Genomic DNA, 14,175 nt, shown 5'->3' with positions numbered 1-14,175 from the left:
AAAGTCTTCATCCCAAAAGCTCTGAGATGAGACAAAATGTATACTTCTTCATGTCAGAATATGACCATGTAGAACAGCTAAGAACTGCAAAGTCAAATGTACATATGAAGAGAATATAGACGAGAAAGCCTGGAGTATAGGGCAACTGTGTGTCGTGTTTTCTCTGCCTGCTCTCAGCCCTGGAGTGGTGCTCATCAATGCAGGTAGGATGTAGGTAGGTCACGGGGGAGGGAAGGAGGGAGGAAGGAAAGAAAGAAGAGAGCCTGGTCAAATAGTGTCCATACAACACAGAAAAGGCTTCTCAGAGCTACTATTTGCTGAAACACCCAACAGAAATGCTTGTTGGGTAATTTGTTGAAACTGCAGATAACTAGACACCACGTCAGTCTACATGGACACGGAGTTCTGGGCACTTGTAACTTACTTAACTTTTGCAAATGATTGTGACATGACAATTGGAGACCCTTTGAACTATTCTGTACCATCTCTTTGGAATAAGCACATGAAAGCCGTAATGGATTTTGTAGGCTTGGGTTAATCTGAAAGCTCCAGTAATACAGCTTATAGGTGGCTGATAGGTCTGATTTCAGAGGATGAATTTGGGATTATCCCCCAAGATATGTGGAAGAACAGATGAGGATCAGAGGGCACTGAAGTGATCAACTCCTAAGGACAAAGAATGATATGAGGCTAGAAAACTTTTTGAGCTATTAGCACACGAAAGGAAAGATCCAGAAGCAATGTAAATAATGTAGAACACAAATAACTCCCAAGAATTTCAACACCCAATTCTAGAGAACTGGGAAACTAGAGACCATCATGACAGATTCCACTTCATTTAGACCCTTGACAAGGAGTGTTATGGAGAATTCTACAGAGCCTTCAGGCTATGCTGATCAGTGATACTAGATAATAACATTAGGCTTATTAAAAAGCAAAACTGAGCGGTTGTAATTTTATTCATACCCATTGAGCAGCTGCTGACTTACACATGATGATACTTCCCATGTCTTAAGATTGAGGAAGATGGAAGTTCCCTTCATCAATAGCTGAGAACCTTATCTGCCTGTCCGGACACCACCAGAAGCCCACACAGGCTAAATTTCAAACCAGACTGTGGAAAAATAGTTCTAGTCACTTTCATATTCTAATTTGGCTATATAGCCTATTACCTACACTTAGGAATAAATAAAGGGATGGATGCGTATGTGCCCAGTAACAGAAAAGTGAAAATGCTGGAGGCAGTGATAATCAGACAATATCACGGATTTATAGCAACGAGTGGTGTTACATTTATAAATATTATGGAATGGCATAGGCCTGATGCAAACTGTGGGGCTTGAAATACAGCCCAGGAAATATGTGAGTTTCTTCCCCTGTTATGCTTATGATGTAAACATTATCAAGGATGTGACTCAGTGAGAAATTACTAATAGCAACATACAGTTGAGTCCTGCTATATAATCCAAGTAGGCTTCTCAGGATAAACTTTAATCTGCGAAGTCAAATCCAGCTATATACTTGGGAATCTGGGGAGGTGAGGTGAGGTGTAGGGGAAGTGTTGAAAAATACACGGTATTTTGTTTCTATAAAGCTTTGCAAGAGCTTGACATTTTAAAAGTATGTATGATCCCAGAGTTACCATATAGTTCAGTCTAGAGGAACATCAGGAAAACACAATCATTATCCTTGAACAATAAATTCTGAGATACTATCAAAGCTTGGACTTGGTTACTTACAGGAAGCTGGGATTTATAAGTTAGAGAAGAGGAACTCTGTATTGAAAGCCCAAAAGTCAATTCCCTAACAAGGCACTGAGAACTTATTTACAATGAAAATATCAAATCTTTTGAAGAAGACATAAAAAAGACCTAATTAATAAAGTAGGCGTACAAAATATGGAAGCTGCCGACCCACTGAATGCACACGGAGTGGAATGGGAAAGAACATGCAGAGATCCAGCTTTTAGAAACCCAGAGCAAATCCTGAGAAGGTAAGTCACAGAGTTGGAACCCAATGTGTCAAGCACCTGGTGTTTTTAAAGATTATTTATTTATTTATTTATTAGAGAGTGAGCAGGAGAGAAACAGCATGAGAGGGGAGAGGGTCAGAGGGAGAAGCAGGCTCCCCGCTGAGCCAGGAGCCCGATGTGGGACTCGATCCCAGGACCCTGGGATCGTGACCTGAGCTGAAGGCAGTCGCTTAACCAACTGAGCCACCCAGGCGCCCAAGCACCTGGTGTTTTTAATCACAGGATCCTTGACAAGTACATTAAAGGAACAGCCAAAAACAAAGACATTTTTTTCGGGGCACCTGGGTGGCTCAGTCATTAAGCGTCGGCCTTCGGCTCAGGTCAGGATCCCAGGGTTCTGGGATCAAGCCCCGCATCGGGCTCCCTGCTCAGCAGGAAGCCTGCTTCTCCCTCTCCCACTCCCCCTGCTTGTGTTCCCTCTAGCTATGTCTCTGTCATATAAATAAATAAAATCTTAAAAAAAAAAAGACAACTTTTCAACCATAAGCATGAGATTTGCCAAAGTTCAACAATCAAATATTATCTATTTGGCACACGGTAGGTGTGTAATAACATTTATGGAATAAATGAACCCATAACAGCTATCATATTGTAAATATAACTTAGTGACTCATATCCTGGGAAAATATAGATTCACAAAATGTATCATGAATAAGTGAATAGCAAGGTATTCAAAAGCATGAAAGTTCAGTGTGGACAGACTTTTGAATGAGAACCCTAATATACAGAGGAAAATGTTGGATCATTCAGGCAAGACATACCATTCGTAATAACGCAGTCACTGAAAAAGAAAAAAAAAGGAGAGGGGGGAAGCAGCAATTGTAATAGATGTCACAACCGGGGGTGGTAGAAAAAAAAAAGTCTTTGTATAAAGCAGTGACTGAGAAGCCAATGAAGACGTGGTCCTTGATGGACAGACATGGAAGAGGCCAGCTTTGGCCTCCTAATTGAAATGAGGAGAAAATGACTTGAGAGTGGCAAAATCCTCATGGCCTCACCACCAAAAGAGGGAATAATAACATGTACAAAAATTACTTATAGGGTGGGGCGCCTGGGTGGCTCAGTCGTTAGGCGTCTGCCTTCGGCTCAGGTCATGATCCCAGGGTCCTGGGATCGAGCCCCACATCGGGCTCCTTGCTCAGCGGGAGGCCTGCTTCTCCCTCTCCCACTCCCCCTGCTTGTGTTCCCTCTCTCGCTGTATCTCTCTCTGTCAAATAAATAAGTAAAATCATTAAAAAAAAATTACTTATAGGGGCGCCTGGGTGGCCCAGTCGGTTAAACGTCTGATTCTTGATTTTGCTTCAGGTCATGATCTCAGGGTCGTGGGATCAAGCCCCATGTCAGCCTCCATGCTCGGCAGGGAGTCTGCTTAAGATTCTCTCTCTCCTTCTCCCTCTCCATCCCTGAGCTCATGCACACGTGCTTTCTCTCTCTAAATAAAGCCTTAAAAAATTATAGTCACTAATAAAATTGAGTTAAATATTTAATCTCTTTGGCAGTTCTAGAAAAGAGATTACCCACTAGTTGGAGAAAAATGGATATGCAAATCATCTAAAGATGGATAATTGGATACAGGAGAATGAAGTACCTAATTATCTAATATGTGAGGGGGATTTGGTTAATTTAAGTCAGATGTTTACACAGTTATCTGTATAGCTCAACCCTGTCTCGTCCTCATTTACTAGGCTGCTGTGATGTCTTAATCATTTAGCAAGTGGAACCTTTAGCAGGCTTATGGTAATTATGGCAACATTGCTAAGTTGACATGAAGGGAGCAATTAACCCAGATATTGGCTTACTTCTATAGGTGAGCAACTTACCTAGGCTATGGTTTCACAGCTATTTCTCTTTAGGTTGGACAAAGCCCCGATGAAGTTGTACCCTCTCCTACCCTATGCAAACTGTGTGTTCCAGGTTGAAAACAGACAGAAGCTTAAGGGGTCAGGAGTGCACGAGGAGTACCTTCATGATAAAGAAGAGGAAGATGATGATGACCACGTTGACCTGTGGGTGGATCCACACGGCCGACTGGCCCAGGCTTTCAGGGTCACCCACATGCTTTACCCACGTGTTGTTGTCAAACAGGGTACTGATGGCTTCACGAGGCATCAACTATGAGGGGAGGAAGCAGAAGGCGGCAGGTCTCCAAGGAGGTCGGGTACTAGGGCTTTGTACAGAACTGCTCTACCAGTCTCATTGTTCAAGGGGCTCTCTTGCTCTTCTCTCGGGGAGAGGTTCTACCCTCCGGCTTAAAAGCGCTCAGAAGCCTGAGGGATGTCTGCGCTGTGGCCCGGCCCTGGCGGAGTCCCTGTCATGTGCTCAGTGACCCGACCGCCCCCCAGACTCCTTGGAGCTGACCTCTCCAGCCATGAATTGACCCATTCCTGGCGGAAAGGTGAATGAGGCGATGACAAAGGTGACTATTCCAGGATACAGCAGGCGGCTGAGAAAGAAACAGAGCGGAACCCCGCAAGTTAGCCCCGTGGACGCCACACTGAGCTGGGAGCTGGGCCCCGGTAGCCCGCGGCAGCCTCAGCTCTTTAAACACAGAGCGCTCTTGCCACCAACGCGCAACCTTTGAGGGGCAGGCCACGCCGCTCGCTCCCTACGGAGCATCCGGGCTTCTGTATTTCACCGCAAGCCACCTAAAGGCAAGGACGGCCTTTGACAAAGATTAAACGGGAGGGGCTCGTGGAGAGAGCAGAAAGGACCCGGGTGGGACCCAGAAGGGCAGTGACTCACTGCTTCGCCAGAAACCGGCTGAGGGCCTTGTTCTTTCGGACACCGAGCATGACTTGGCGATGCAGGTACACAAATACCGCTCCCAGGAAGCCACAGCAAATCCTGAGGGCGGGAGTTGTACAGCCATGGACCCCTGCTCCCGGCCCTGCCCGCGGCGGGACGAACAGCAGGCGGCCGCCCTCCCTCTCCGCCCTCCCGCCCGCAGCGATTCACACTTCGGCCCCGCCTTCTTCCAGCTGGGGCCCCTTCCGCCCCAGCCGCGCCCCGCCCCAGCAGCCGACCCCACTGACCCGATGACGGCGAAGGCGGGGAGCTCCTGCAGGTCAAAGGGGAAATCCATTCGGAAATTGGTTCTGAACAGAGCAGTGATGGTGACTGTGGGGTGCAAGGGCCAGGCATCACGGTGGGGAAGCGGAAGCCATCAGCCGCGGGGCCGCTCCTTCCTCCCTCCCGGGCCGCCGGCTCTTCTTCCACGGAGTTCCCAGGGTTTAGGCCTGAACACTGCCCTCCTACACCATGACCTAGGTCTTTGCCCTATATCCTTGGGCCTCGGGCCCTCTGCCCGAATAACGCCATCCATTCCTGTTCTAAACTGCCCCAAGGAGCTTCCCTGCACGCCCCGGTTCCAGCCTCCAGCCCCGGCCGCCCGTTACCCGCGTCCTTGTTCCACACGGCCAGCACGCGGAAAACGAAGGCGCTGAACGTGGCCGCAAAGAAACCTCGCCAGTAGTTCCGCACAGCAAAGTACGTAGAGGTGACCTCGATGCTGAACAGCACTCCTGCGGGGCGCGGAGGTGGTCAGGCGCAGACAAAAGCCAGAGGCTCCCGCCCACACTCCCCGCTGCGGGCCTGAGGTGCTTTTGCTGAGACCCGGATCACGAGGGACGCAGTAGTGGGAAGTAACGGTCTCCTGGAACCTCAGGCTCTAACCCATACAGTTGCTCATGCTGGCTAGGGATGTGGTCCAACAAGATGCAGAGAGGAGCGGCGGGGATGGGGGTGTGGGGTGGTCCTCAACCCACCACCTAATACCATGCCTGGTACGTCAGCAGGGCTTAGTGTCTGTTCTGTGGATGAACAGGAGAGGAGAGGACGAGAAGGAAAGACAACACAAGAGAACAGAACGCGTGAAATTTCAGAAAACGGACCAAGGGTCGGGGGAATTGGGGGCAGGGAGAGCTACCAGCCACCCCTTCTTCCCCTGCTCCTCAAATCGCAACAGGTGAGGCAGCTGCGTCCTTGGGCTAAAAGGACGATTTGACACAGTGGGGAAGCAGGTGGAGCAAGTCTCTCTCCTTTTCCTGACTAGTAATAAAACCAAAGTCAGCTTTGATTTGTTGGGGTGTAAGCTATCCAACTTATGAATATTTTACAACCATTTTTGAAACCCTAGGCTAGATTTTCTTTCCTACGAGGTGGTTCTGGGATGCTTTCCCTAGCAGTCTGTCACTGTATCCTCAGGAATGAGAACTGATTTTAATATTAGTCTGAGCCAAACAGAAAATGTGCTGCTAAAAGCAAACAAAGCCTTACAAACACAAACAGCTTTTGGAAACTCTCTGGTCTCCGAGGTTCTGCAGTATGGCTCTTTCCTGCCACCCTGAATATTCTCTGTTCCCCTGCTCGGGCTCCTTTGCCTCTGCCGAGGCCAGGGCCTTGTCCTTGAACCTGATCTTGCTACCCAGACACACTTTCTCAATTCCATTTATGCCCATGGCTTCATCTGCCACCTCCATGCTACTGGGTAGCAAAGCGATCCTTTCAGCTCGGTTCCTGAACTTCAGACTCACCGATCCAGTGGCCTATTTGGTATCACCTGGACATGCCACAGGAACTTCAAACTCAGCATATCCAAAGTAAAACTGGGGGTGCCTGGGTGGCTCAGTCGGTTAAGCGTCTGACTCTTGACTCTTGGTTTCAGCTCAGGTCACGATCTCATGGGTGGAGGGCTGGAGCTCAGCACTCAGCAGGGAATTCTGCTTGAAGATTCTCTCTCTCTCTGCCCCTTCACCCCCCCCCCCACTCTCCCACTCTCTCTTTCTCCAAAATTAATAAATCTTTTTTTAAAAAAATAAAGTAAAATTGATCAACTCCTCCAGACCTCTTTCACTTCCTATATTCCTTGTCTTGCTTACTAGCACTGCTGTCCATCCAGTTTTCTTTGAAATAAACTTTGGGAGCTGGCCCCAATTCCTCTTCCTCTCTCATCCTCTATAACCTCGCATAAAATTAACCTCCAGGTCCTGTCAATTTGACTTCCTATTGCCTTTATGTAGCATCCTCTTCTCTCTCTCTCCTCTGCCTCCATCCAGTTCCATCTCTCATCATCTAGCATCAGGGCTATGACAATAGTCTTGTTGTTAATCTTGGATGAATCCTGTTAATCCACAGGCCAGTTTTATTCCGCACACATTTGCCAAAGGGATTGGACAAATGTGCACAGCTTGTCATGCCACTTTCTCGGTCAGAATTCTTCTGTGGCTCCCCTTCACCCATGATAGCATTTCCCAAAGTCCACCTATGATACACTATAAGTCTCATGAGAAGTTCCTTGCAAAAGGGATTCTGTGGGAAATGCTGTATTTGAGCCACAGTTTGCATATTCACGATGCCTGCCAGGATATCCAACATTCTGATAACTTTCCCAGTTTAAAAAAACTATCTGTTTAACATAGTATTTTCTGACTTTTTGACCTTGGGACCCTTTCATATGTTACATCTATTAACACCATGGAGAACTGTGCTCTGCAAAACACTTTTGGACAAAGTCTAGCCTGGAGAACAGAATCTACATTCTTGTGCATGGCCGCTGAGGACCTTCATGATGCAGCCCCATTTCCCTGTGCAGACTCATTCCAGTTCCCCTGCATCCTCTAGCAATTCTCTCATCTACTGTGATTACAGCCCCCAGTCCTCACAGTCTTCCTTGCACTTTGCTCAAGATGCCCTGGAGACACTTTGAGCAGGCTGTGAGGATCGGTTTGTCTGCCCAGCCACCCTTTCAGCTGCAAGTGCCTGGGAACACAGGATCCAGCACAGCATCCAGAGGGCAGATGATGGAAGCAAAAGGATGTTTGTCATTTTAGCAGAATGTTGAATCAGATTTCTTTCATCAGTGTAAGGAATTAAGAGTTGGCTATATAGCAAATAAATTGCCTTACTAATTTTTTTCTTTCAGGATTATTCTATGATCATAAAAAAAAAAAAAAGAAAGAAAGAAAAACAATCACATAAAGCTACCTGCCAGGACATTTATTACTTGTACTCAATATAAACATCCTGAAAATAATATCTCAATTTTTCAGTCCTGAATCTTTTCTCGCATCAAGAGGCATGTTTTATCTATAACTTTCTTATCTTTCCTATGTTCTACACTGGACCAAGAGAAACCTTCCTTGTTCATCCTAGAAATTCCAGTTTTATACCGAAAAAAAAAATACAGATTCTCTTCATTTTAAAAGAATCTGGCTGATTAAAAACAAAAATTTAAAAAGTCTACCTGTCTAAAAATGTTTTTTCGATCTTCTGGATTTGTAAAGTGAAAAGAGTAAGTAAAGGTGAAAGTGGGTATAAATGTAAGCGTGTAACGTCTAACGTGTACAGAAACTCAAACACACACCTCACTGTGGGGACTAGCGACTTCAATGACAAGAGCTGAGGCCAGAAGTGCAGATGGGATGCTAGCTGACATGATCTCCCTGAGCTGTGTGTGCCGTCGCCGCATCAGGACAAGTGAGCGGGACGCACTTCCATTCACTCTGAATGCTTATCCCTACGTCATTCCTGAGCCAAGTCATGTTAGCTACCTGAACACTCCTCTATGAAGGCACTGATGACATTCTCATAATTGAAAACATACCTCTCACAGCAGGTGTGTTTAAGAAGCATAGGCTTTACCTGCAATTTCGTTTCCCCAGCTGTCAACTTGATGTCCTTTTTATCACCAATGAATGATCCATGTAATCCCCCCCTGTGTTAATCCCGTTACAGCTCACACTGAGTTGTAAATAAACAGGTACAACTGCTTTCTGTGCCCCGACCCATTTGTTAGTGTTCCAGGACAAAGGTAACAGTCTGACAATCCACCCTTTGCCTTCCACGTGCAGAAAGAGCTAACCTCAGGTTTGAGTTACTGTCAGGGAGCTATGGGGCTCTAAGTCCCATCTGCAGCCCTCGTGAAAGCTGACCATGAGTCCAAGTAAGGCCCACCTACACCCCCGTGTCCTGGTAACATGCACAAATGAAAGTTTTCCCTTGGAGAACAAACTACGGAGAGTCTCCTGGTAGAAGATGTAGTAGTAAGTGGAGGGCAAACATGTCCAACGATATCGACAGGCTTTATTTATGACAAGGAGGGGAACAGGGAGGCTGCCTGGGTTTTCATTCCTGTCTCTTCCACTCGCTCGAGTCCCTTGCCCTCTCTGTAATCAGTACTCTCCTCCCTCTCCTCCGCACTGTGGGTCTCATAAGGCTTTTAGCAAGAATGAATGTAGAGAGATGCTTAGAACATCACTTGCACATAGTAAATGCTCAGTAAAAGTTTGCTATTCTTGTCATACTTTCGTTTTAACAGGTAATATCGCACTTGGGGATGCTGACAAAACCTGGCCGGGGAGCCAGCCCGGGCAGTGGACTGATGTAGGAGGGGGTCAATCACTTGCCTCCAAGTGGCGTCCCAAAGCAGCAGCCGACTCCTACGGCGCAGCCCACCGTCAGCATGTCAGTGTAATAGTATGGCTGCTACTAGGGGACAGACAGACAGACAGACAGATGGCAGGGGCAGGGAAGGGGGCAGAGAGGAACGGAGAACAAGCAAGGGTGGGGAATAAGGCGGAAGGAGAGGCTTAAGTCACAGGGAATCAGAGTGGCCCCCTCTCCCCCAGTGATTCCCAGGCCAAGAGACACTCGGTTAGTTTGCAAACAGGAAGTGACCTCATAGCGCAAGGCCAAACATAGAAAATGAAATAAAGATAAATATGTGGAAGGTATGTCAGCCACTAAGTGATCATCAGAGAGGGGCTGGAGATGGGGACGCCCCAGGCACGAAGTATTAGTGGCAAGAGAAACAGAAAGGACTTCAGACCAACGGTACCAATAAAGCCTGCATAAAACAGCCACCAGCCGCCAAGGAACACATAGCCCTCTGGTAGAAAAGTACGTGCACCTGCAGACCAGGGGCTGGGATCCGGGTCGCTCCTTGAATGCCCGCCCACTAGTCCCTTTGGCGAGCATCCGAGCATCCTGTCCACCGCAAAGCCTAGGCAGCCACTCCAACCCCCTTCCAAGTCGTGCTCGGGGAACCGGATAGGGAGGAGGTGGGACTTGCCTCCGATAGGGGCTGCAAAGCAGCATCCCACGCCCACCGCGCAGGCCGACACCAGGAGATCAAGCTGCCCAGACACGGTCTGCAACAGAGAAGCACGCAGGACGAGGAGGGTAGAGGGCTGGGGCAGGCAGCAGTGCTCATGAGGGGTGGGGTCTGGGCCAGGAAGACAAGGGGACAGGGGTAGGCAGGCGGGCAGCAGAGGAACTGGCCAGGGTGCAGGCCCGGAGCAGGGGCGCAGGTCAAGAAGGGAGGGGCATCCTGTACGGCAGCTGCAATGTGTGGCTGGGGTAGGTGGGTCGGGGATGTGTGTGGAGGATAAGGGAGCGTGGGTTAGCGCAGTGCCCCACGTCAGCATCACGGCCAGCCCAGCGCCAAGGCAGCCCTCCCGACACCCTGAACACACACAGCCCCTTCCTCATCTTACTTCCTCAACCTTACCTCATAGACCCCACAGAACATCGACATAAACCTGCTGAGGACAGCGGCACAGATGCTGGCGATGTGGACAAAGGGGCCCTGGGAGAGAGAAGGAGGGGCCGGGTCAGGGGCCGGGGCCCAGATGGGAGGCTGCGTGGCATTCCGCGGACAAGCCTGATGGCTCCGGGCACTGAGCTAGGGCCCGAAATACAGCCGTGAGCAGCAGAGGGTGTGCCCTCAGGAACTGCAGCCCGAGAGGAAGGGAGGGGGCGGACCAGCCTTTCAGCGAGGCTCCGGAGGAGAAGATGGGGGCGGGGGGGGAGGAGGAGGCAGGACAGACGAGGGTGCGATGGGGGGCTAGAGAAGGCGCGCTGGCGTCACAATTGACTAGTGTCTCCACTGAAATGAGGTTGTGAGCCGCGTGCGTGTCAGAAGGAAGAATGTTCTGGGCTGAGGGAACAGCAAGTGCGGGAGCCCTGGGACAGGAACCGCTTGTGTGGTTGAGGGGTGGGAAGAGCTTGTCACCCAAACACAGTGAACGGGCGGCGGGGGGGCAGCTTGGGAGGACCGGAGACCAGACCGAGAGAAGCCAGATCAGCACAGGTCTCCCAGGCCCCGGGAAGAAGCTGGGATTTTATTTTAAGAAGACTGGGAAGCCATCGGTAGTTCCGAAGCAGATGTCAGCGAGTACTGATTGCATTTTGAAAAGACTGGCTGCCACGCGGATCCCGACTGTAGGGACGCAAGAATGCACAGGAGCGGAACCTTGGGAAAAGCACAGTCCCTCTCTGGGTCTGGGCTTCTGCATATTAAAACAAGGAAATTGGTCTGGAGTGTCTCCATGGTAGTGGTCCTCAGCTGGGGGAGATTCTCCACGCCCCCCCCCCACCCGCCCGGTGCCGGGGACATTTGCCAGTGTCTGGAGATACTCTGATTGTCAAAACTGGGGGGCACTATGGCATCTAGGGAGTAGAGGCCAGGGGTGCTGCTAAACCTCCCGCAATGCACAGGACAGCCCCTCGGAACCAAGAATTATCCAGCCCAAAATGTCCACAGTGCCCAGGCTGGGAGACTCTGTTCTAAGTCCCTACCAGCTCAGATGCGTCTGTCATTCTGCCTCAGGACTAGGACCTCCCTGAGTGTTGATTTCCCCTCCCTCGTGCCCCCTGGCACTGGCTCTCCCCGCGCGCCGGCCCCCACGTCTGCTCCTAGAGCTCCCTCTGGGCTCAGTGCTGCCCCCTGCTGGAGTATGGGTGGACCTACCTCCTTCCCTACAGGAATGCCACTGCCCAGCCCCGCAGTCAGGGCCACAACCTTGGCCACAAAGGCCTTGAGGGTGAGATATTCCTTCAGGATGACCCCACGGAGTATTGTTTTCATTTCAGGGATTCCAGAGCCTACAATGGTCAAAGAATGATTATGTGCAACTTCCAGCTAGAGGTTCAAAGGGAGATGAACGTCCAGACAGTGGACGTGGCGATGGGGGTGGGTGGGGGGGAGAGGCAGGGGTGGGGGGATGATGGCAGAGCTGGGGAAAGGGCCGTCAGTAGGGCTGGGAGAGGGAGGAAGTGGACTGGAAAGGTCTGCAGGCCAATGAGATTGTGCTGACCACATGACACGGGGAGGAGGGGGCGCAATTCTCACCAACAGCCTGGGGAGAGATGAGGTGGCAGAAGAGGGCACTGAAGAGGATGAGAGTTAGTGGGAAGGTGACCCAGACCAGGTACTGCAAAGGCAGGTTGGGCTGCATCTGGTAATAGGTCCACTTGTAGGCTGCAGAGACACGGGCCCGGGCTCAGTCCCAGGGTGGCAGGGATGTCACCGCTCCCCCACAGCCAGAGCACACCAGTGTGCCGCGAGCGTCCTCATGCTCCAGCAATCCCGTCTGACCTCATGAGACCGTACTGTTCTCATTGCGCACGGGGGAACCTGAGTTGTGAGCGGTGACGTGACCTGTTCAAGTTCCCACCTCTTGTAGGAGGTGGGGTCCGCGGCAATGCTGCCAAGCCCTCTTGAGCAGGCACATTGTTAGAGGCTGTGCTGGTTTGCCCGGGACTGAGGGGTGCCTGGGACTCAGGGTGGTCAGTGCTCAAACCAGAAAAGTCCTGGGAAAATGGGGGATGATTTGGTCACCCGATTAGAGGGGCACTGTCAGCTTGGGTGGTAGCAGGTGAAGGGGCAGGAGAAAGGGCTCTGGGTCCAGGTTTGGTCTTGTCCTGGGCCAGATCTCCTCTGGGCAACACCCCCTCCCAAAACACACCCAACGTGTCCTAGGTAGGAACTCGAGAAACAGCCACCGTGCAGGGAGAGGCTGAGCGTGAAGGGCCACGGTAAACCTACCCTGAAGGCTTTTGGCACTGACATAATCCATGCTCCAGCTAACCAGAGCCATAAGCAGTCCCAGGAGCACCAGAAAGATCCAGTCTTCTCCTAATTTTCTTCTCACCACATGTCCCAGGCGGTGCACACAGCCTGGGAAGAGGGAAGGGCAAAGAAGGGCAGCTATCCCGTCACTACTCTGGGCTCTGACTGAGGACTGGAGCCGAGGACTGGGGTGGGGGTGGGGGGTGTCTTGCTCTATGGCTCATTCACCAAGCTTCTTTCCGCCTCTCTGCTGGCTGCTGCCCCGCCCCTTCCGAAGGCGCCCCAGTCCAATTCCCCATGGGATACTTGAATGCCTTCTAAAACTCTTGTTTCCTGGGGGTGGGTGGGAGGGAGGGAGAGTCAGAAACAAGGCAAAGTGGGAACAGACAGGGAGAGATGCATTTCCTTGTTGCTTGGAGGAGGACTTCCATGTGGATGTGGGGAGGGTGGAGGGCGGGCACATTCCAGTTATTCTCCTAGACCCTGCACCTCCTTCCATTCCAGATGCCTTTAGCCCTGAGGCCCCATCACCTTGACATTTAGAATAGTGATCCTCATCCTTGCTGTCCACGCTCTCACTGGAGCCCATCTTCTTGGGCATCCCTGGCTCCTGCTCCTTGTCTGAGAATTGCTGTTTGTAATGGCCATAAATCTGGACACAGAGACAATGGGAAATGTCTGTTTTGCTGGAGGTAAAAGGAATAGACAAGAGGGAAGCACACAGACCCACATGGCAAACAGCTTTTTAAAGTCTGAAGTAGTGACACGGGAACTCTGCTAAGACTAGACATTAGCGTCAATAGGTGTTTTGTATGTGGCTCAGCTTACAGTGCTTCAGCCTCTGCCTCAACTATCCCAGTTGCCCCCTTCTCTGCATGGGCCTCCCTCCTAGGAATCCTGACGTGGACCCATGAGGACAGACGAGCAGGTGACTCTTGGTTTCTCTGTCTTGGTGTGTGTGGCCTTTCTGGAGGCCCCTCAGATGCTCTGTCAAGCTCAGAGAAAGCCCATCCACCTCGCCTCCCTGTGCTCCTGTACACCAACAGGAACCAGTCCCGGTAAGCGAGTTCCCAGAGCAGGATAACTAGGTGCTCAGAGTGTGGAGAGGGCAGAGCGGCACCCCTCCCATCAGGTAGCCCTCTGCTCTCAGTGTGTGCAGAGCACGCGTGTTTGGGGCAGGGGGAACAAGGGCTCTCACTGCTTTCCGTCTGCCCTCCCCCCCACTGCACTGGCTCCGTCGTCCGGGGCCAGGGTCAGGCCAGGCCGTGTTGCTGGTTCTGGGAGAGCCTGGGTA

The 14,175-nt window shown here is 50.7% G+C and overlaps 1 protein-coding gene across 8 annotated transcripts in view; it reads right to left on the bottom strand.

The window, feature by feature from the left end:
- CLCN1 (chloride voltage-gated channel 1) overlaps positions 1–14,175 on the bottom strand; it is a 35,390-nt gene that overhangs the window by 14,708 nt on the left and 6,507 nt on the right. For 7 of the 8 annotated variants that reach the window (XM_035021277.1, XM_035021276.1, XM_035021275.1 and 4 more), the window contains exons 2-12: positions 13,413–13,533; positions 12,858–12,989; positions 12,162–12,290; positions 11,781–11,914; positions 10,539–10,616; positions 9,436–9,514; positions 5,428–5,553; positions 5,065–5,149; positions 4,775–4,876; positions 4,391–4,475; positions 3,995–4,144 (exon numbers count right to left, since the gene is read on the bottom strand). In XM_035021277.1, the coding sequence (XP_034877168.1) occupies positions 3,995–4,144; positions 4,391–4,475; positions 4,775–4,876; positions 5,065–5,149; positions 5,428–5,553; positions 9,436–9,514; positions 10,539–10,616; positions 11,781–11,914; positions 12,162–12,290; positions 12,858–12,989; positions 13,413–13,533 (1,221 nt within the window). Of the gene's footprint in view, positions 1–3,994; positions 4,145–4,390; positions 4,476–4,774; positions 4,877–5,064; positions 5,150–5,427; positions 5,554–9,435; positions 9,515–10,538; positions 10,617–11,780; positions 11,915–12,161; positions 12,291–12,857; positions 13,215–13,412; positions 13,534–14,175 lie in introns of all 8 variants that reach the window. The other variant, XM_035021279.1, reaches the window with a different exon arrangement.

The sequence above is a fragment of the Mirounga leonina genome, unplaced genomic scaffold, assembly GCF_011800145.1.
Source record: "Mirounga leonina isolate KUSES-001 unplaced genomic scaffold, KU_Mleo_1.0 Mir_174, whole genome shotgun sequence".
NCBI classification, from domain to species: domain Eukaryota; kingdom Metazoa; phylum Chordata; class Mammalia; order Carnivora; family Phocidae; genus Mirounga; species Mirounga leonina.
Note: the sequence above shows the minus strand (reverse complement) of the source record. Positions and strands in the feature narration are given on the sequence as shown.